This window comes from Lepus europaeus, chromosome 14, assembly GCF_033115175.1.
Source record: "Lepus europaeus isolate LE1 chromosome 14, mLepTim1.pri, whole genome shotgun sequence".
Taxonomy (NCBI): Eukaryota; Metazoa; Chordata; class Mammalia; order Lagomorpha; family Leporidae; genus Lepus; species Lepus europaeus.
In genome coordinates this window covers 63118566-63142062 of record NC_084840.1, presented here as the reverse complement: position 1 = coordinate 63142062, position 23497 = coordinate 63118566, and the positions used below count along the sequence as shown (strand labels likewise).

The 23497-nt window shown below is 39.2% G+C and overlaps 1 protein-coding gene across 1 annotated transcript in view; it reads right to left on the bottom strand.

Annotated features, from left to right (window-relative positions):
- CATSPERE (catsper channel auxiliary subunit epsilon) overlaps nucleotides 1-23497 on the bottom strand; it is a 162909-nt gene that overhangs the window by 95203 nt on the left and 44209 nt on the right. Inside the window, exons 6-7 of the mRNA XM_062210795.1 lie at nucleotides 14505-14529; nucleotides 1674-1751 (exon numbers count right to left, since the gene is read on the bottom strand). Of these exons, the coding sequence (XP_062066779.1) occupies nucleotides 1674-1751; nucleotides 14505-14529 (103 nt within the window). The remainder of the gene's footprint in view (nucleotides 1-1673; nucleotides 1752-14504; nucleotides 14530-23497) is intronic.

Here is a 23497-nt window from a genome sequence, read left to right as displayed (position 1 = left end):
GAGTCACAAAAAGCACAAGAGACTCAAGTCTGATGTTCAGAGGTACACACCTGAAACAAAATACTCTCACTATTGAAAAACAAAATAGAAAAAGTGAGAACAAAACAGGATGTGGTTATAGCTGGACTCATCCAGCTCCAGATACAAGATCACGCATGACTAACCTGTTTGCAAAACCTGTACAAACTCTCTCACAGCCCAAAGCATATAAACCCCTTAGCAACTTCTCCCTAATGGCTACCCCTCCGTCAAGTGGGAGCTTTCCCTTGCTTCAACAAATTTTGCTTCTTTGCTTGTCCTTCCCTGACAATGCTCCTCATTCTTCTTGGTCACGAGACACAAATGTGAGTGATTAAAACCACAGACTTCTACATCATATAGATGGTTAAGGAATATTTTGAAAACATTTGAATTTCCAATCCCTTTATAAATGATGAAGTTCATAGAAAATAACAAGAATGCTCAACAGGAATTTGGGCATTGGGGCCACTGCTGTGGCACAGCAGGTAAAGCCTCTGTTTGTGATGCGAGCATCCCATCTGGGCATCAGTTCAACACCTGGATTCTCCATCTCTGACTCAGCTCCCTGTTAATGCACCTAGGAAAACAGTGGAAGATGATGCAAGTGCTTAGGCCCTGCACCCATATGGGAGACCCAAAAGAAACTCCTGACCCCTGGCTTCAGCCTGGCCCTGCCCCAGCCATTGTGGCCATTTGGGGAGTGAACCAGCAGATGGAAGAGTGCTCTCTCTATCTCTCTCTCTCTCCCTTGCTCTCACTGTGTGACTCTTTCAAATGAATGTTTAAAAAAAAAGAATTTGGGTGTTTGGTATAGCAGCTTAAACCTCCATTTGAGATGACCACATCCCATATCAAAAGTCCTGGCTCAGGGAATAGCACTGTGGCACAGTGGGTTAAGCTGCCATTTGCAGCATAGACATCCCATGTGGGCACCGGTTTGAGTCCTGCCTGCCCCACTTCCAATCCAATTCCTTGTTAATGTGCTTGGGAAAGCAGGGCAAGATGGCTCAAGTCCTTGGGTCCCTGCACCCATGTGAGAGATCAGGATGAAGCTCCTGGCTCCTGGCTTTGGTTCAGCTCTGCCCATTGCAGCCATTTGGGGAGTGAACCAACAGATAGATGGAAGATCTCTCTCAATCTCTCTCCCTATCTCTGTAACTCTGCTTTTCAAATAAAAGTAAATAAATTAATAAAAATCTTTTTTTTAAAGTGCCTAGTTTAAGTCCTGACTACATGCTTCTGATCCAGCTTCCTGTTAATGTGCATCCTTGGAGGCAGATGATGGCTCAAGTATTACGGTCTCTGCCATTGACATGGATTGGGATCCAGGCTCCTGGTTTTGGTCATTCGGGGAGAAAACCAGCAGACAGCTCTCCCTCTCTTTATGCTTTTCAAATAAAGTTAAAATACATTAAGGAAAAAATAATTGATATATATTATTAAAAACAGAATTCTAAAGTATAGTTTGTAACTGTAGGTATTTAACACAAATTCAAAATCACTCTAATGGCTAAACTAAATGTAAATGGATAATGAAAATGTATTTAGTTAGCTTTGACAGCTTAAATCCTATCATTTGATTATAACTTATTTACAGCCCTTACAAAAAATGTAGCATATTATTTTAATTATGATGCAATGTTGCCACCTACTAATGAAGGTTCTTCTGCTTTCCACAGTAGCTCTTCAGGATCTGCGTTTTCTGGATCATAAATCCATATACTAATAATCTATAAAATAAAATTTGTGTACAATTCTTTACTTTTATACAAATCATGTCATTCCTTGTGGTAAAACAACCATAAATTTTTTTTATTTAAACATTTTTATTATCCTATTTTTAAAAATCAAAAGTATACGTTTTTACTAAGTTTAACAATCCAAAGACCTATGAAGAGTTGATAACATCCCTTTACACCCCTTGAAAGACTGTTATTTCATGTGAATACTTATGTATCTTTCTTTACAGCCATAAATAGACACAGCAACCTTCACATTCATATGCTTTTTACAAAAATGAAGTCATTCAAATACATCATTTGCACCTGAGTTTAGTGACTTTATGCAACACGGCCACTTCAAAAATAGGTCTCATATAAATCCTATTCTTTCTTGTTTATTTTTTCCTTAATAGATAATTTGTATAGTTAAAACAAATTAATTAGAAATATAGCAAAAATTGTCCGATTCTATACTCCATTGCTTAGTTTCTGTAAGTTCACCTGCATCCCAGAGGTAGCTACTATGTTCTTCCTTATATTTCTTTTTTATTTTAAAGATTTATTTATTTACTTGAAAGAGTTACACAGAGAGAGGAGAGGCAGATGCAGAGGCATGTGTGTCGGGGGGAGAGTGTTAGTTTTTCCATCCACTGGTTCCTTCCCCAAATGGGCCACAAGAGCCAGGGCTGGGCCATGCTGGAGTCAGGAGCCAGGAGCTTCTTCTAGATCTCCCATGTGGGTGCAGAGGTCTAAGCACTTGAGCCATCTTCTGCTGCTTTCCCAGGTGCATTAGCAGGGAGCTACACGGAAGCTGAGCAGGCAGGACTTTAACCAGCACCCATATGGGATGCTGGTGCAGCAGGCAATGGCTTAACTGATTATGTCGCAATGCCAGTCCCCCATACTCATTTTTCCTATTAAATCATTTATTTGTAAGAATTCTTTTTTACATATTAAGAAGACATTGAGGGGCCGGTGCTGTGGTTCACTTGGTTAATCCTCTGCCTGCGGCGCCGGCATCCCATATGGGCGCCGGGTTCTAGTCCTGGTTGCTCCTCTTCCAGTCCAGCTCTCTGCTGTGACCCACGAAAGCAGTGGAGGATGGCCCAAAGTGCTTGGGCCCCTGAACCCACATGGGAGACCAGGACGAAGCACCTGGCTCCTGGCTATGGATCGATGCAGCGCTGGCCATAGTGGCCATTTGGGGAGTGAACCAATGGAAGGAAGACCTTTCTCTCTGTCTCTCTCTCTCACTGTCTATAACTCTACCTGTCAAATAATAAAAAAGACATTGATTTATCTATTGATTCAGGTTTTATTTTTTCACCTACATTCCATTTTCTTTGTCATTATGGTAATATTTGTCATGCTAGCTATCGCTTGTTTATCTTCTAGTTCTATGGAGTGAAAATCAAATATTTTGGTTGTTTTTGGATTTGTTTGAAATATTTCCAATTCTTTACTACAGGAGAATTCTTCCATGTTTCCTTCAATTCACTGTATTCACATTTTCAACCCATTTCAAATTAAAAAATGTTTTTTAAAATATTTATTTATTTATTTATATCTTTTATTTATTTAATGAATACAAATTTCCAAAGTGCAGCTTATGGATTACAATGGCTCCCCCCCCCCATAACTTCCCTCCCACCTGCAACCCTCCCCTTTCCTGCTCCCTCTCCCCTTCCATTCACATCAAGATTCATTTTCAATTCTCTTTATAATCTTCTTATAAAGATTTATTTATTTATTTGAAAGGCAGAGTTACAGAGAAGCAGAGGCAGAGAGAGAGAGAGAGGGGTCTTCTATCTGCTAGTTCACTTCCCAATGGCCTCAATGGCAGGAGCTGCATTGATCCGAAGCCAGGAGCCAGGAGTTTCTTCCAGGTCTCCCACACAGATGCAGGGGCCCAACCACTTGGGTCATCTGCTACTGCTTTTCCCAGCCATAGCAGGGAGCTGGATTGGAAGCAAAGCAGCCAGGACTTGAACTGGCGCCCATGTGGGATGCCAGTACTGAAGATGGTGGCTTTATCCACTATGCCACAGTGCCGCCCCCCATGATTTCTTAAATCTTATTTTGCATTTCCATTCTTTTCTGTTTTATATATTTATTTTTGACACAGTAATTGTACATATTTATAGGGTGGAGTTGTGACATTTCAATACATATATACAATGTGTAATGATCAGAACAGGGTAATTTGCATATCTACCAGCTTAGACATTTATCATTTCTTTGTGTTAGGAACATTCAAAATCCTCTCTACTAGCTACTTTGAGAAATTCAGTTAATTGCTGTCAACGTAGTTATCCTACTGTCACTCCTCCGACCCCACTGCACTCCTGTGTCTGTTAACCATCCTCTTCATGCTTCCTTCCCTTGCACCTGTATGTTCCCATTTTGCTTTTATTTCCCAACATTTGATTTTTTTATTACCTTCTATTTGATTTATGGCATTTCCTAATTCTTCCTTCAGATTGCTGTATTTTTGTAATTTTATTTTTGCTTCTATAACTTTAATGTACATCCTCAAATATTTATATGCATGCTTAATGCAGCCTAAAATTAATCAGTATCTGTATTTTGAACATTTTAAACACAACATATACACTCAAATTCTTCTTCATTTTTCTTTCTTTTCTTGTTTTAAAAAAGTCATATTAAAATGTTTAATCAGTGCTTATTTAGATCTACTAGTATATTGTGTAGTTACTTCATTGCTCAACATTACCTATTGCATCCTGGTCTTTAGTTTTTCAGTAAGAATTTGTATCTTAAATTGTGGAAGAATCTCCATAATTATCCCTTTTCAGCATTGCCTACAATTTTATTTATGTCTACAATTTTTTTCTCACCTTTTTGGAAAATTTTTAAATTAATTTATTTTTTAAGGAATACAAATTTCATAAGTACAACTTTAGGAATATAGTTATTCCTAAATTCTATAGTTATTCCCACCATTCCTGCCCTTTGACCCACACTCACACCCCTCCTCCTCCTCCTCCCTCTCCCATTCCCAGTCCCATTCTCCATTAAGATTCACTTTCAATTAACTTTGTACACAGAAGACCAACTCTATACTAAGTAAAGATTTCAACAATTTGTACATACACAAAAAATTGTTTGCAAACTAGTTTTACAGTTAACTCTCATAATAGAACTGATTGAGGACAGAGGTCTTGCATGGGGAGTTAGTGTACAGAGACTCCTGTTGTTAATTTAACAATTAACACTCTTATGTATGATGTCAGTGATCACCCAAGGTTCCCGACATCAGCTGCCTAGGCTAAGGAAGCCTTTTGAATCCACAAATTCCATCAGAATTTAGACAAGGCCAAAAGCAAAGTAGAAGATCTCTCCTCCCTTTAGAGAAAAGTACATCCTTCATTAATGGCCACTTCTTTCTGCTGGGGTCTCACTCACAGAGATCCTTCAAATAGAACATTTTTTGCCACAGTGTCTTGGCTTTCCATGCCTGAAATTCTTGGGCTTTTCAGCCAGACCAGGAAGCCTTAAGTGCTGATTCTGAGGTCAGAGTGTTACTTAAAGTAACTGTCATTCCATGAATCTGCTGTGTGGACTGCTTCCCATGTTGGAACATTCTCTCCTTTTTAACTCTATCTATTATTATTACCAGACACTTGATCCTATTTATATGACCTCTTTAACACTTAATCCTATCTATATGATCACTTTAACACTTAATATGATCACTTTAACACTTAAGGTGGTATTTTTACCACCAAGCTTAATGGGATTTGGGGTCTCATGACAAGTTTTTAAACTGTACCCTTAGAAGTACGTCTGTAGGAATGTATGCAGAACTATACAGCTTTACAGTTATAAATTTCCTCCCCCCTCTTATTCCCACTCTTATTTTTTACAGAAATCCATCCTTAATTGACTTTATACAAATATGATTAACTCTATGTTAAGTAAAGAGTTCAATAAATAATATGAAGAAAAAACAAAAAACAAAACAACAAAAAACTGTTCCTCAACAGTCAAGACAAGGGCAGCTCAAATCTTCTCAAAGTGTCAATTTCAGTTCTACAGATTGCCTTTTAGGTGCTCCATTATTCTCACAGATCAGGGAGAACATATGATATTTGTCCCTTTGGGACTGGCTTATTTCACTAAGTATGTTTTCCAGATTCATCCATTTTGTTGCAAATGACTGGATTTCATTTCTTTTTACCGCTGTGGAGTATTTCATAGTGTATATATCCCATAATTTCTTTATCCAATCTTCAGTTGACCAGCATTTAGGTTGATTCCATGTCTTAGCTATTGTGAATTCAGCTGCAGTAAACATGGGGGTGCAGATAACTATTTCACATGCTGATTTCATTTCCCTTGGGTAAGTTCCCAGGATTGGGATGGCTGGGTCACATGGTAGGTCTATATTCAGATTTCTGAGGTATCTCCATACTGTCTCCCATAGTAGCTTTACCAGTTTGCATTCCCACTAACAGTGAATTAAGGTACCTTTTCCCTCACATCGTCACCAGCATTTGTTGCTTGTTGATTTCTTTATGAAAGCCATTCTAACTGGGGTGAGGTGAAACCTCATTGTGGTTTTGATTTGCATTTCCCTGATGGCTAGTGATCCTGAACATTTTTTCATGTGTCTGTTGGCTATATGGATTTCCTCTTTTGAAAAATGTATGTTTAAGTCCTTTGCTCATCTCTTAACTGGGTTGTCTGTTTTGTTGTTGTGAAGTTTCTTGATCTCTTTGAATATTCTGGTTATTAATCCTTTATCAGTTGTATAGTTTGCAAATGATTTCTACCATTCTGTGGTTGCCTCTTCACTTTCCTAATTTTTTTTTATAGTACAGAAATTTCTCAATTTGATGTACTTCCATTTGTTAATTTTGGCTTCGATTGCCTGTGCCTCTGGAGTCTTTTCCAAGAACTTTTCATCTGTACCAACGTCTTGCAGGGTTTCCCAAAGAAGGAGGTACCTTTCTCTGAAGGGAGGAGAGAACTTCCACTTTGACTATGACCCTGTCGGAATAAGATCGAAGTCAGCGAACTCAAAAGGCTTCCACAGCCTTGGCAACTCATGACTAGAGCCTAGGGAGATTACTGACGCCATAAACAAGAGTGTCAAATTGTTAAGTCAACAACAGGAGTCACTGTGTACTTACTTCTCATGTGGGATCTGTCCTTAATGTGTTGTCCAAAGTGAAGTAATGCTATAACTAGTACTCAAACAGTATTTTACACTTTGTGTTTCTGTGTGGGTGCAAACTGATGAAATCTTTACTTAATATATACTAAATCGATCTTCTGTATATAAAGATAATTGAAAATGAATCTTGATGTGAATGGAATGGGAAAGGGAGCAGGAGATGGGAGGGGTGCGAGTGGGAGGGAAATTATGGGGGGGAAAGCCATTGTAATCCATAAACTGTACTTAGGAAATTTATATTTACTAAATAAAAAAAGAACTTTTCATCTGTGCCAATGTCTTGCAGGGTTTCCCCAATGTCTTCTAATAATCTGATAGTGCTGTGTCACAGATTTAGATCTTTGATCCATTTTTAGTGGATTTTTGTGTAATATGTAAGGCAGGGGTCTTGCTTCATACTTCTGCATGTGGAAATTCAGTTTTCACAGCACCATTTGTTGGTCTAATATAAGTTGGTTGTAGATGCTTGGAGTGATTTCTGGTGTTTCTTTTTTTTTAAGATTTATTTATTTATTTCAAAGTCAGAGTTATACACAGAGAGAAGGAGAAGCAGAGAGAGAGAGAGAGAGAGAGAGAGAGAGAGAGAGAGAGAGAGAGAGAGGTCTTCCATCCACTGGTTCACTCCCCAGTTGGCCGCAACAGCCGGAGCTGTGCCGACGCAAAGCCAGGAGCCAGGAGCTTCTTCTGGGTCTCCCACGCGGGTGCAGGGGTTCAAGGAGTTGGGCCCTTGGGCCATTTTCTACTGCTTTCCCAGGCCATAGCAGAGCGCTGGATCAGAAGTGGAGCAGCCGGGACTCAAACCGGCATCCATATGGGATGCTGGCACTGTAGGCTGCAGCTATACCCACTACGCCACATTGCCAAACCCAATTTTCTGGCATTTCTATTCTGTTCCACTGGTCTCTCCAACTATTTCTGTTACCAGACCAGGCTGTTTTGATTATAATTGCCTTGTAGTATGTCTTGAAATCTGGTATTGTGATGCCTCTGGTTGAGCTTTTGTTGTACAAGATTGCTTTAGCTACCTGAGGTCTCCTGTGTTTCCATATGAATTTCAGCATCATTTTTTCCAGATCTGAGAAGAATGTCTTTGGTAATTTGATTGGTATCACATTGAATCTGTAAATTGCTTTTGAAGAATGGACATTTTGAAGATATTAATTTTTCCAATCCATGAACATGAAAGATTTTTCCATTTTTTGGTATCTTCTATTTCTTTCTTTAATGTTTTGCAATTCTCATTATAAAGATTTTTGATATCCTTGGTTAAATTTATTCCAAGGTATTTGATTTTGTTTGTAGCTGTTATGAATGGGATTGATCTTAGAAGTTCTTTCTCAGCCATGACATTGCCTGTGTATACAAAGGCTGTTGATTTTTGTGAATTGATTTTATATCTTGCTACTTTACCAAACTCTTCTATGAGTTTCAATAGTCTCTCAATGGAGTCTTTTGGATCTGCTACATATAGAATCATGCCATCTGTTAATAGGGATAGTTTGACTTCCTGCTTCCCAGTTTTGTATCCTTTTGATTTCTTTTTCTTGCCTAATGGCTCTGGCTAAAACTTCCAGTACTATATTGAATAGCAGTAGTGAGAATGGGCATCCTTTTCTGGTACCAGATCTCAGTGGGAATACTTCCAACTTTTCCCCATTCAATTGGATGCTAGCCATGGGCTTGTCATAAATTGCCTTGACTGTGTTGAGTAATGTTCCTTCTATATCTAATTTGCTTAGAGTTTTCATCATAAAAGGGTGTTGCATTTTATCAAATGCTCTTTCTGCATCTATTGAGATAATCATATGGTTTTCTTCTTCATTTTGTTAATGTGATATATCACATTGATTGATTTGCAAATGTTGAACCATCCCTGCGTAGCAGGGATAAATCTCACTTGGTCTGGGAGGATGATCTTTCTGATGTGTTATTGGATTCGACTGGCTAGAATTTTGTTCAGGATTTTTGTGTCTATGTTCATCAGAGAAACTGGTCATAGTTCTATTTCTCCATTGCATCTTTTTCAGATTTAGGAATTAAGGTGATGCTGGCCTCATAGAAAGAATTTGTTTTGAATAACTTGAGAAATGAAATTAGTTCTTTAAATGTCTGGTAGAATTCAGCAGTGAAGCCATCTGGTCCTGGGCCTTTCTTTGTTGGCAGAGTCTTTATTACTGATTCAATTTTCATCTTGGTAATGGGTATGTTTAGGTTTTCTATGTCTGCATGGCTCAATTTAGGTAGGTTGTATGTGTTCAGGAAACCATCTATTTCTTCTAGGTTTCCCTGTTTGTTGGCACGCAGCTCTTTGTAGTAATTTCTGATGATTCTTTTTATTTCTGTGATGTCTGCTGTTACATTTCCTTTTTAATCTCCAATTTTATTGATTTGGGTCTTCTCTCTTCTTTTTTGGGTTAGTTGGGCCAATGGTGTGTCAATTTTGTTTATTTTTTTCAAAAAACCAGCTCTGTGTTTTGCTGACCTTTCATATAATTTTTTAATTCAGTTTGTTGATTTCTAATTTTAATTATTTCTTGTGTCCTACTAGTTTTGGGCTTGGTGTGTTGTTTTTCTAGATCCTTGAGATGCTCTGTTCAGTTCTCCTGGGTGAAGGGTGTGTCTAAGATAACACACCCAGGTTTGGCTTAGTAGATCTTTTTGTTGTTGTTGTTGTTTATTTGTTTGTTTTTAACTTTTATTTAATAAATATAAATTTCCAAAGTACAGTTTATGGATTACAATGGCTTTTTCACCCCCATAACTTCCCTCCCACCTGCAACCCTCCCATCTCCCACTCCCTCTCCCATTCTATGCTATGGAACCATTTTGAGTTCACCAACTCTGATCTTATTTAAACGAAGTCATAGTCAAAGTGGAAGTTCTCTCCTCCCTTCAGAGAAAGGTACCTCCTTCTTTGATGGCCTGTTCTTTCCACTGGGATCTCACTCACAGAGATCTTTCATTTAGGTGTTTTTTTTTTTTTGTCAGAATGTCTTTGCTTTCCATGCCTAAAATACTCTCATGGGCTCTTCAGCCAGATCCAAATGTCTTAAGGGCTGATTCTGAGGTCAGAGTGCTGTTTAGGGCATCTGCCATTCTATGAGTCTGCTGTGTATCCCACTTCCCATGTTGGATTGTTCTCTCCTTCTTAATTCTATCAGATAGTATTAGCAGACACTAGTCTTGTTTATGTGATCTCTTAGATCTATCATTATGATCAGTTGTGAACTGACATTGATCACCTGCAGCTTTATCGCCAGTGGCTTGGGCTGCTGTAGTCTGGTCTCACCTTACTTTCCAACACTGGTGCAGAGACTCTCGGCTGCTGGGGTCCTAAGTTGTGGGCATCCACGCCCTTCACCTAGGTCCACCTTGTCCCTTTAATTTGTATAGAGTTTCCTCTGCCATTTTCTCCCTAACTCTTCCCTGAGACTTTATTCTGTCCACTTTTTTTAAGCTATCTTCTCCTGGACTAGAGCAGTAATCTCCCTCTGCCATCTTGAAGCTCTCCCTGGAATTTCTATTATATGCATGATGAAATGTCTCAGTCCTCTAAGACTCTTAAATTTCTTTGGATATTTTCTATCTTTTCACATTGATTTGCTGCATTCTACATGAGTCTCATTACAAAAAAAATTTAAAATATTTATTTATTTGAGAGGCAGAGTTACAGACCAAGAGAGGGAGACAGAGAGAGAGGTTTTCCATCTGATGGTTCATCCTCAAATGGCTGCAATGCTGGAGCTGGGGTGATCCCAAGCGAGTAGCCAAGAGATTTTTACATGTCTCCCACATGGATGCTGAGTCCAAAGTTCTTGGGCCATCTTCCACTGCTTTCCCAGGCTATCAGCAAGAAGCTGGATCAGAAGTGGAGCAGCCAGGACTTGAACCAGCGACCATATGGGATGCTGGTGCTGCAGGCAGAGGCTTAACTTACTATGTCACAGCACCAGCCCTTCATTCCAAATGATTAGTTCTCCAATTTTCTCAACTTTATCTAGTCTGTTGTTAATCTTTTATTGAATTTTAATTCTTAGAAGCTTAATTTTTTTCATTTTAAGATATTTTAATGGGATTTTTTTCTTTCTTTTAAAGATTTATTTCATTTATTTGAAAGGCAGAGTTACAAAGAGAGGGAGAGATAGAAAGAAATCAGAAGTGGAGCAAAAAACAAACAAATAAAAAAACAAAAACAATAAAAGGGGACCAGAGCTGTGGTGTAGTGGGTAAAGACGCCACCTGCAGTGCTGACATTCCACACAGGCATTGGTTTGAGTCCCAGCTGCTCTACTTCCAAACCAGCTCTCTGCTATTACCTGGGAAATTAGTGGCGGATGGCCCAAGTGCTGGGGCCCCTGCACTCACATGGGAGACCAGGAAGAATCTCTTGGGTCCTGGCTTCTGATTGGGCCAGCTCCGACCATTGTGGCCATTTGGGGAGTAAACCAGTGGATAGAAGACCCCTCTGTCTCTCTAGCTGCCTCTGCCTCTCTGTAACTCTGCCTTTCAAATAAATAAATAAATAAAATTAAAAAAAAAAAAGAAGTGGAGCAGCCAGCCCCAGAGATAATTTTCAAATTCTGAATTTTCTATAGTTTCTGGACAAGCCCTTTTAAATTCCTTCTTTTATCTCTTTGTTTTAAATATGAATTATACTCTATCACATGATTCTGTATCTAGTGTTGAATAGTATAAACTTTCTCTATTTTTGTGTCAATCCCAGGCAATTTGTTATTAATTTGTATCTTATTTTTTGAGGTATTTTACAGAGTTTTTCTATGAGAATCCTGTGTACTATTGATTATAGAAAAAATTTTTAAAAAAGATTTATTTACTGGGGCTGGTGCTGTCACATAATGGCTAAAGCCACCGCCTGTGGTGCCAGTAACCCATAAGGGTGCTAGTTTGAGTCCTGGCTGTTCCACTTCTGATCCAGCTCCCTGTTGATGTGGCTGGGAAAGCAGCAGAAGTTGGCCCGAGTCCTTGGGCCCCTGTACCCAATGGGAGACTAAGAAGAAGTTCCAAGTTCCTGGCTTCAGACTGGATCAGCTCTGGCTCTTGGTGCCATCTGGGGAGTGAACCAGCAGATAGAAGACATCTCTCTCTGTCTTTCCATGTAACTCTGCCTTCAAATTTATTTGGAGAGTGACTCAATTTATTTGGAAGGCAGAATTACACACACACACATACACACACACAGACTGAGGAGCGAGGAGCATCATCCAGGTCTCCCATGAGGGTGACGGGGCCCAAGCACCTGGGCCATACTCCATTCTCCCAGACATATCAGTAGGGAGCTGGATCGGAAGTGGAGCAGCTGGAACTCAAACTGGCACTCATGTGGGATGCCAGTGTTGCAAGCAGCAGCTTTACCCACCAGGCCATGGACCTGGCCCCTGGAAATGGGTTTTTGTAATAGTCTGTGCTCTTGGTATTTTATTGCGTAAAAAATCATGTTTGTGTTTATTTCTTTGCACTAGTTTGTCAAGCCTTAGACTGTTAGACTAGGACATCACCAGAAAAGCATTTTAGGTAATTCCTTGTCCATCTATAGCCCCAAAGGGATGTACTATTTCTTTGCAATTAACATAAGCCAGTGAGTAGAACATTACTAGTCCTCACGACCTTTTTAAAATTTTATTTATTTATTTATTTATTTATTTTTTGACAGGCAGAATGGACAGTGAGAGAGAGAGACAGAGAGAAAGGTCTTCCTTTTCCATTGGTTCACCCTCCAATGGCTGCTGCGGCCGGCGCGCTGCGGCTAGCACACCACACTGATCCGAAGCCAGGATCCAGGTGCTTCTCCTGGTCTCCCATGCGGGTGCAGGGCCCAAGGACTTGGGCCATCCTCCACTGCACTCCCGGGCCACAGCAGAGAGCTGGACAGGAAGAGGAGCGACCAGGAAAGAATCTGGCACCCCAACTGGGACTAGAACCCAGGGTGCCGGTGCCGCAGGCGGAGGATTAGCCTATTGAGCCGCAGCACCGGCCCCCACGACCTTTTTAAAATCCAACTTTTATATAAGGAGATGAGCTCCTCAACCTCACCCCTTACACAATAGCATTTATCTTCTATTTTAATATTCTTTATTCAGAACTCGATCTTACAACTCTGGCTGTGAGTTTCTTAATTATTTCTGACTACCAGTAAACTCCTTTTCTTGTTTTTGAATTTTACACACACACCACTTATATTAATGCAAAGGTCTGTTACTTGGGCACTAGCATTTTACTCAATACATATACTTTCTGTAGGTATTCCAATGGATTTTGAGTGAGATGGAGGTTATCTGAATTATTTAGGTCTGTATATATTCTATGTCTGGAAGTTCTCCTTTTGATTTCTGTTTATCTTACAATTTCTTCCTCAATGATAATATTTTTTCTTGGTGTTGAGCATTAACAATAACTGAATAGGGACAGCATTGTGGCGTAGAAGGTAAAGCCACTGCTTTCAATGCCAGCACTCCATTATCCCATTATGGGTGCCAGTTTATCTCTTGGCTGCCCAAGTGCTTGGGTCCTTGTCACCCACCTGAGAGACCTGGATGAAGCTCCTGGCTCCTGGCTTTGATCTGGCTCAGCCCTGGTCATTGTGGCTCCCCCCACCCCCACCCTTTCTCCCCTCCCCTCTCTAACTTGCATTTCAAATAAATAAATAAATCTTCATAAAAAAGATAAAAACTTTCTGATATCAGGGCCCTTTCATACTCTAAGAAATTATGGAAGATTTTACAATGCTTTTGATTTATGTGGGTTAGATCTATCAAAATTTACCATAGGACAGATTAAAACTGAGAACATTTTAAGATATTTATTTATTCTGGGGCCGGTACTGTGGCATAGTAGGTTAAGCCTCCCTCTGTGGCGTTGGCATCCCATATGGACACTGGTTTGTGTCCTGGCTGTACCTCTTCTAATTCAGCTCTCTGCGATGGCCTGGGAAGGCAGTGGAAGATGGCCTAAGCGCTCGGGCCCCTGCACCCGAGTGGGAGACCCAGAAGCTCCTGGCTCCTGGCTTTGGATCAGCTCAGCTCCAGCCATTGCAGCCATTTGGGGAGTGAACAAGCAGATGCAAGACCTTTCTCTCTGTTTCTCCTTTTCTTGGTCTGAAACTTTACCTCTCAAAGAAATAAAAAATATCTTAGAAAAAAGATATTTATTTTTAAAACAATGATAAACCTATTACATGCTAGCTAATATTTTTTTTAAAAAATAACTATTTTCAAAACAAAAACTGGTAAAAAACCGACTGCTTCCTGTTTTCACAATCTCTTCCATGTGTGCGTTAACAGAAGACATCTGAATAATCAGCTCTGCTCCTGCATCACACTGCGGCTGTGCATCTGGTGGATGGATAGAGGGGAAAACCCATCCCCTCGCAGATGTGTGCTTGGGAGAGGGTGCACTTCCCAAATAGGTCTTCTGCAGCCTCACTATGGCTCCTCACAACGTACTCCAAGTACCACCGCTCTAACTTCCTAATCTGCTAATATGGAAAATGAGAAACAGTATAGTAGTGACTTACAAAAGAGACATAAAATTTAGAAAATTTTTACCTGGGTTAAGTTGTGAAAGAGATTACTGTGGAGAAAAAGAAAACATAGTTTAGTAAATGGCATGCTAAAAATTAATGTGAATGTTCTACCTTCAGTAATACATTTCCAAACCTTTGCAAATTCTCTCTGTATTTCATTACAGATTTACGGATAAATAGAGGCTACATTTTTATAAAATCACTTCCGTATGTATATTTAACAGTGTCTATGACTCTCATTTGTCACTATGGAAAGCATGCATCATGAACAATACTGCAGTTCACATAATCAAAGTTGCAGGATTAATTTTCTTTAAAAATTTGATATTATCATTCTACATTAAAAAGCCTATAGTGGGGGCCAGCACTGTGGCGCAGGTTTATCCTCCACCTGTGGCGCCGGCATCCTATATGGGCGCTGGTTCTAGTGCCGACTGCTCCTCTTCCCATCCAGCTCTCTGCTGTGGCCTGGGAAAGCATTACAAGATGACCCAAGTCCTTGGGCTCCTGCACCCGCATGGGAGACTGGGAAGAAGCACCTGGCTCCCAGCTTAGGATAGGCGCAGCTCCAGCTGTTGCGGCCATTAGGGGAGTGAACCAGTGGATGGAAGACCTTTCTCTCTGTCTCTCCCTCTCACTGTCTGTAACTCTACCTCTCAAATAAATAAAATAAATCTTTGGGGAAAAAAAGCCTATAGTGCTTACATATTGCAATATAGGTCAAATAAAAATTCATCTTTTATCACTACAAATTCTTCATTACCACAAATCAGGGAAAAATATGATATTTTTCTTTTGGGGACTGGCTTATCTTTTTGATGTATATAGCTAAAATATTAAGTCTTTCTGATTAATTGAAACCATCTGTAGAGACCCTGTTTCTCACTTGTTATGCTTTTTGTGTTACATTCTGGCTTTTTGTATTATTATATTTATATATTTTTATTTGTTGATCTCTTCACTTACCAGCCCTAAAAGAAACAATATTCAATTGTATATTTAGTTGTTTGCTTTATAGAAAGTGCTTTTTTCACTTTAAAATTATCTGTATATGTAGTATTTTCATATAATCTCTGAAAGCCAATACTTCAGGACTATATTCTTTCATTTGCTGATGCTACAAGGTACCTAGTACAGTATTATGCACAAAATAAAATTAGGGGCTGGCATTGTGGCATAGCAGGTCCATACCATACAGGCACCAGTTTGAGTCCTGGCTGCTCCACTTCTGACCCATCTCTGCTAACATGCCTGCATCCCATATGGGCACCAGTCTGAGTCCCAGCTGCTCTAATTCTGATCCAGCTCTCTGCTATGGCCTGGGAAAGCAACAGAATATGACTCAAGTGCTTGGGCCTATGCACCCATTGGGAAACCCAGATGAAGCTCCTGGCTCCTGGCTTCAGCCTGGCCCAGTCCTCGCTGTTGCAGCCATTTGGGAAGTGAACTAGTAGATGAAGAACTCTCTCTCTTTCTCTTTCTAACTCTGTCTTTCAAATAAATATAACAAATCTTTAAAAAAATAAATAAAATGAAAATATTTTGAGGGGTTGGGCATTAGGCATAGCAATGAAGACACCACTTGGGATACTCATATACTGTATAAGAGTAATGGATTTGTGTCCAATTCCAGTTTCCTGTTAATGTGAACCCTAAGAGGCAGTAGTGATGGCTCAAGTTCTTTGGTCTCTGCCACCCATGTAAGAGACATACATTAAGTTCTAGCCTTCTGGTTTCAGTCTGGCCTGGCCCCTGCTGTTGCAGGAATTTGGGGAGTGACCCAGAAAAAGCAAGGTCTCTCTGTCTCTCCAATAAATAAAGATAATTCTACATGCTGTTTTATTTTATGATTATATGGATATATATAGTTATCAACCTCAAGCACAAATCAGAGCTATAACATCAAAACCATAGTAATTTAGCATATTTAGCAAAGGTAGAGTATCTTGAAAGCAAACATAGAAGAAAAAAGATCACCTACAAAAGAAATACAATTATCTCAATGACTGACTTAAAATCATGAACACAGTGGAGCAACTTCATGGTCTGAGAGAAAATGCAATCAGCTCTCTTACCATGGATTCTGCAACTGTGGACTCAATCAGTTTGTGGACTGAAAATACTTTGGGGAAAAATTGCATCTGTGCTAAACACATACAGACTTCTCCCTCTTGTCATTATACCCTAAATGAAAGAGTATAACATTAAATTAAATTGCATTTATATTGCATTAGATATTAGAAATAATCCAGAGATTACATAGGAGGTTTCTGCATTGACTGTGTGCAAATATGACATCATTTTAAAAAGGGACCTGAGCATCCAGATTTTGGTATCTGAGGTGTCCTGGAACCAATCCCCCATAAACACTGAGTGAAAACTCTCCCTGTCAAAATAGAATTGTTTACCCAGAAAATCTTTCTTTCTTTTTTATAAAAAGTTTGTATTATTTATTTGAAAGGCAGAGTTACAGAGAGAGAGAGGTAGAGACAGAGAAAGAAATATTCCATCCACTGGTTCACTCCCCAAATGGCCTCACAGCCAGGCATGGGCCAGACTGGAACTTCTTCCGAGTCTCCCACCTGAGTGTAGGGGCCTAAGCACTTGGACCATTCCTGCTGCCTTCCCAGGCACATTAGCAGAGAGCTGGATCGTAAATGGAGCAGCCAGAACTCTATGGGATGCCAGGATTACAGGCAGTGGATTAACCTGCTGCGCCACAATGCTGGCCCCTACCTTACAAGAGATGAAGAGAGAGAGAGAGAGACAGAGAGAGAGACAGAGAGAGAGAGAGAGATCTTTCATCTGCTAGCTCACTCCCCAGATGGCCACAAAGGTCAGGTTTGGGCCAGGACAAAGCTAGGAGCCAGGAGCTTCTTCTGGGTCTCCCATGTGGATGCACGGACCCAAGGGCTTGGGCCATCCTTTGCTGTTTCCCAGGCACATTAGCAGTGAGCTGGATCGGAAGTAGAGCTGCTGATATGAGCATCCCATATGGGATGCTGGCATCACAGGTGGCAGCTTTATCCACTACCTCACAATGACAGTAAATCTTTTAAGAACAGAAGTAAGACACTTTAAGGCAAACGCAAACTGAGTATTTACCATTGACATGTGATATATCAGAGGGAATTCTAAATTACATATTTCATGTAGAAGAAAGTAAACCCAGGTGGAACTAAGATATAGGAGGAATTAATATATAAATATATAACAATAATAATATATTTGAAAAAATAAAAAGAATTAGAACTCAAACAATGGACCTAATAGCATATAAATCAAAAGATAAAACACAATAAAGAGGAAAAAACTGATTCAGAACTAAAGAACTGGCTAAGGCAAGATGAAAATTAGAACATTCTAGATTTATGAAAGTTTTCAAGCAGGCACATTTATTTCTACTATAGATACAAAACTAACTATATCAGTAATTATAGTAGAGATAAAACACTAAATTGCTCAATCTTGAAAGACAAAAATTTGTCATAACAAGAAACATAGTAAATCCAGTACAATACCACATACAAATGATATGCCTAAAGCAGAAGTTTACATAAAAATTGAAGATCAAAATATATATATATATAAATATAATAATACAAAAAACCAGAATGTAACAGAAAATGCATAACAAGTGAGAAGCAGGGTCTCTACAAATAGTTTCAATTCATTAGAAAGGCTTAATATTTTAGTTACATGCATCAAAAAGATAAGCCAGTCCCAAAAAGACAAATATCATATTTTTCCCTGATCTGTGGTAACTAGTATACAGAGTACAAAAAAAGTAATGTATGTGAGTGAAATGGACGTTCTGAGATTTGATGATTGTTTATAGTCCTTGTCTATACTCTTGAGGGGCAGTGGTTTACTACTGTTACTTGTTAAAGTCTAATCTAGTGGAGGTTTAAGCTTGTGATATTAAAGTAAACTGAAAGTATATCATTACAAAAATTAAAAGAAAAATAGGAAAAGAAGGAGCAGGGAGAGAGAGTATGATGGGAAGTATCATTATGTTCATTTATAAGTATCATTTATATATATAAAACATATCTATGTATACTGAAATACATAAAATTTGTTCCCTTTTTATAAATTAAAAATTAAAATAATAAATAAATAAAAGATAATTTCAAAATATAAAGCTAAGATTTAGATTACTACAAGGAAAAATGATGTAAGTTATATCATAGTAGAAGATTTTAGCACATCGCTGTCACCAATTGATAGATCAAACCAACAGTGATCTTATAAACACACTGAAGATTTGAATAGCACACTTAAAACAATCTATTATACATAAATAGATTACTTCACCCAACAATACAAAAAATACGTATCTTTAGGTACTCATGGACCAATTCTAAACATCTTTCACATTGGAAGCCTAAAAAACCTGATCCCAATGCTCTCTGATCGCCATACAGTTAGGCTTGAATCCAATAAAAAATAAAAGACCATAATGTCTGTAAATTGAAAAATGAATTTCTGACAACTCATGATCAAAAAAAGTATAGTAAGCATTAGAGAATTAGTTCTGAGCAACAATAAAAAATTACAATTAAGAAATATTTCCAACATTCATTTTTTTCTTTTTTTTTTTTGACAGGCAGAATGGACAGTGAGAGAGAGACAGAGAGAAAGGTCTTCCTTTGCTGTTGGTTCACCCTCCAATGGCTGCTGCGGCCAGCACACCACACTGATCCGAAGCCAGGAGCCAGGTGCTTCTCCTGGTCTCCCATGTGGGTGCAGAGCCCAAGGACTTGGGCCATTCTCCACTGCACTCCCGGGCCACAGCAGAGAGCTGGCCTGGAAGAGGGGCAACCCGGACAGAATCTGGCGCCCTGACCGGGACTAGAACCCCGTGTGCCGGCGCCGTGGGCAGAGGATTAGCCTATTGAGTTGTGGCGCCAGCCCCAACATTCATTGAATGCAATTATAATGGTCCTAAAAAGAAAATGTATTACCTTAAATCTATACATTAGAAAAGAGAAAGCTTCATGTACAATGGGCTAGCTAATCATTTTAATACGTTTGAAGGAACAACTTTTTTTTTAATGACTCCTCTATTTTCCCTGTATTCTTTTTTTCTTTTATTTAATAAATATAAATTTCAAAAGTGCAACTTTTGGATTATAGCGATTTCTCCCCCCATAACCTCCCTCCCACCCGCAAATCATCCCATCTCCTACTCCCTCTCCCATCCCATTCTCCATTAAGATTCATTTTCAATTATCTTTATATACAAAAGATCAAGTCAGTATATACTAAGTAAAAATGTCCACAGTTTACACCCACACAGACACATAAAGTACTGTTTGAAGACTAGTTTTACCATTTATTTGCATAGTACAACACATTAAGGACAGAGATCTTACTTGGGGAGTAAGTGCACAGTGACTCCCGTTGTCGATTTAACAATTGACACTTTTATTTATGACATCAGTAATCACCTGAGGCTCTTGTCATGAGCTGCCAAGGCTATGGAAGCCTCTCGAGTTCACAAACTCCAACCTTATCTACACAAGGCCATAATTAAAGTGGAAGTTCTCTCCTCCCTTCGGAGAAAGGTATATCCTTTGATGGCCCGTTCTTTTCACTGGGATCTCACTCACAGACATCTTTCATTTAGGTCATTTTTTTTGCCAGTGTCTTGGCTTTCCATGCCTAAAATACTCTCATGGGCTTTTTATCTGGATATGAATGCCTTATGGGCTGATTCTGAGGCCAGAATGCTGTTTAGGACATCTGCCATTCTATGAGTCTGCTGTGTATCCCGCTTCCCACGTTGGATTGTTCTCTCCTTTTAATTCTATCAGTTATTATTAGCAGACACTGGTCTTATTTATGTGATCTCTTTGACACTTAATCCTATCTTTATGATCAATTATGAACTTGAACTGATCACTTTGACTAGTAAGATGGCATTGGTATATGCCACCTTACTGGGATTTGGAATCCCATGGCATGTTTCTAGCTCTACCATTAGTGGTAAGTCCGAGTGAGCCTGTGCCAAACTGTACATCTCCTCCCTCTCTTATTCCCACTCTTATTTTTTTTTTCTTTTCTGCCCACTCTTATTTTTAACAGAGATCAATTTTCAGTTAAATTTAAACACCTAAGAATAATTGTGTGTTAATTAAAGAGTTCAACCAATGGTATTAAGTAGAACAAGAAAATACTAGAAGAAACAAAATAGTGAGCTGTTCCTTGACAGTCAGGACAAGGGCTGTTCAAGTCATTGTTTCTCATGGTGTCCATTTCACTTCTACAGGCTTCCTTTTAGGTGCTCAGTTGTCACAGATCAGAGAGAACATACGATATTTGTCCCTTTGGGACCAGCTTATTTTACTCAGCATGATGTTTTCCAGCTTCCTCCATTTTGTTGCAAATAACTGGATTTCATTTTTTTTTTTTACTGCTGTATAGTATCCTATAGAGCACATACCCCATAATTTCTTTATCCAGTCTTCTGAGTATTTAGGTTGATTTCATGTCTTAGCTATTGTGAACTGAGCTGCAATAAACACTGAGGTGCAGACAGCTCTTTTATTTGCCAATTTAATTTCCTTTGGGTAAATTCCGAGGAGTGGGATGGCTGGGTCATATGTGGGTCATATTCAGGTTTCTGAGGAATCTCCAAACGTGGAAGAACAACTTTAAAGAAAGTCAGCGCTGTGGCATAGTGGGTAAGGCCACCAGCTGCAGTGCCGGCGTCCCATGTGAGCGCCGGTTCCAGTCCTAGCTGCTCCACTTCCGATCCAACTTTCTGCTATGGCCTGGGAATGCAGTAGAAGAGGGCCAAGTCCTTGGGCCCCTGCCCTACGTGGGAGATCAGAAAGAAGCTCCTGGCTCCTGGCTTCGGAAGGGCACAGCTCTGGCCATTGCAGCTTATTGGAGAATGAACCAGTGGATGGAAGACCTCTCTCTCTCTCTCTCTCTCTCTCTCTCTGCCTCTCCTTCTCTCAGTAATTCTGATTTTCAAATAAGTAAATAAATCTTTAAAAAAGAAAAGAAAGCAAGTACAAGATAAGATTGATAATAATTGAGCAATTCAACAAAATCAAATGATGATCCTCTGAAAAGATGAATAAAATAGAAATAACTCAGAATAACAAAGAAACATAAGGAAGGCACAAATAAAAATATAAATGTTCAAAGAGGTATAACAACAGCTACTTCAGGGATTAAACAAATAGAAGGATGTTATAAACAACTTTATGACAATAAAATTGATACCACAACAACTAACTCAAGGCATGGATAAATGACTAGAAACACTTTACTTATAGACTGATTTTACAAGAATTAGAACTCCAAAATAGTCTGCTGACAATGAAAGAAACTGAATTTATAATCAGAAAATCCCCCCACCATGAAATTCAGACCCAAGTGGATCTACGCAAGTTTTTATCACACTTTCCAGGAACATGTTTCCCATCTTGTGCAAAGTCTCTCAAAGAATAGAAAGGATGAATATTCTTAACTTATGAGTTGAACATAGTCTTTTAAAAAAAGATTTATTTATTTTATTATTTGAAAGGCAGAGTTACAGAGAGGCAGCGGCAGGGAGAGAGAGAAAGGTCTTCCATCTGCTGGTTCACTGCCCAGCTGGCCACAATGGCCGGAGCTGGCCCAATTGGAAGCCAGGAGCCAGGAACTTTTTCTGGGTCTCCCATGTAGGTGCAGGGGCCCAAGGACTTGGGCCATTTTCTACTGCTTTCTCAGGCCATAGCAGAGAGCTGGATCAGAGTGGAGCAGTCAGGACTCGAACCAGCGCCCATATGGGATGCTAACACTGTAGGCGGTAGCTTCACCTGCTACACCACAGCGCCGGCCCCTGAACATTATTCTTAATACCAAAAGTAGAAAAGGATTGTACAAGGGATTAAAATCACAGGCCAATCTCATTCATGGATACACACACACAAGGAGAAGCAAACAGAATCCATCAATGTATAAAGAAGACAAATTTTTTTTTCTTCCGTCAATTCCTTTAAGTTTCAGCTTTGCAACCATACAAAGAAGACAAATTTATCAAGATTATGTTGGCTTATCCCAGAATTTAAGGTTATGTAAATTTAATTACTTAATTACTATTATACATCAGATTAACATAGTAAAGAAGAAAAACCCAACAAACTAAACTTTTAAATGAAAGCAGATAATTTTTGAATAAATATCAACACTAGTTCACAGCCAACAGAATAAGAGATCTTCCTTAATCACGTAAAAGGTAACAACCAGAGGCCCTGTTACAAATATCATCCAAAATGTGAGCTCAGGAGAGCCTTCCCTCTGAGATCAGGAATAATACAAGAGGGTCTGTATCACCCTTTTCATAAGCAGTAAGAAGAAAAGAAGCAAAAGACATATTTAGCAGAAAGGAATAAACAAAACCATCTTTACTTAGAGGTGATGTGAGTTGTTAAAATTCTAAGAGAGTATGTAAATAAATTGCTAGAATTAATATAATAATTTAGCGAGGTTGCTGAATACAAATATCATATTCAAAAGTAAGGTGGTTTCTGGTTTGCATGTAATGAAATTGGACATCGCCAGTCCATCCTAAAAACAAGTTAAAAGCTGACAAACTGAAAAACCAAGCAATCTTCTTAAATCCTGTTGCCCACAAAATTGAAGAGACAGATAGGCAGGTGTAGACAACCATGATTCTGTAGCAGAAACCTCCTTGGGAACAAGCGCTGAGGTGGGAAATACTGAACTGGGATTGATGAATTGCTGGAGGCTAGTGTGGACAAATCTAAGAGTTAAAACTCAAAGTGGACCCATTAACAATTTTTTTTTCTATTTGAAAAAGGGGGAGAGAGAGCGAGAGGAAGAGAGAGAAGTCTTCTATTTGCTGGTTTACTTCCCAAATGCCTACAGTCGCTAGGGATGGCCCAGACTGAAGCGAGTAGCTGGGAACTCAATATGGATCCCCCTCGTGGAGAGACCCAACTACTTCAGCTGTCACTGCTGCCTCCTAGTATATGCATTAGCAGGAAGCTGTAA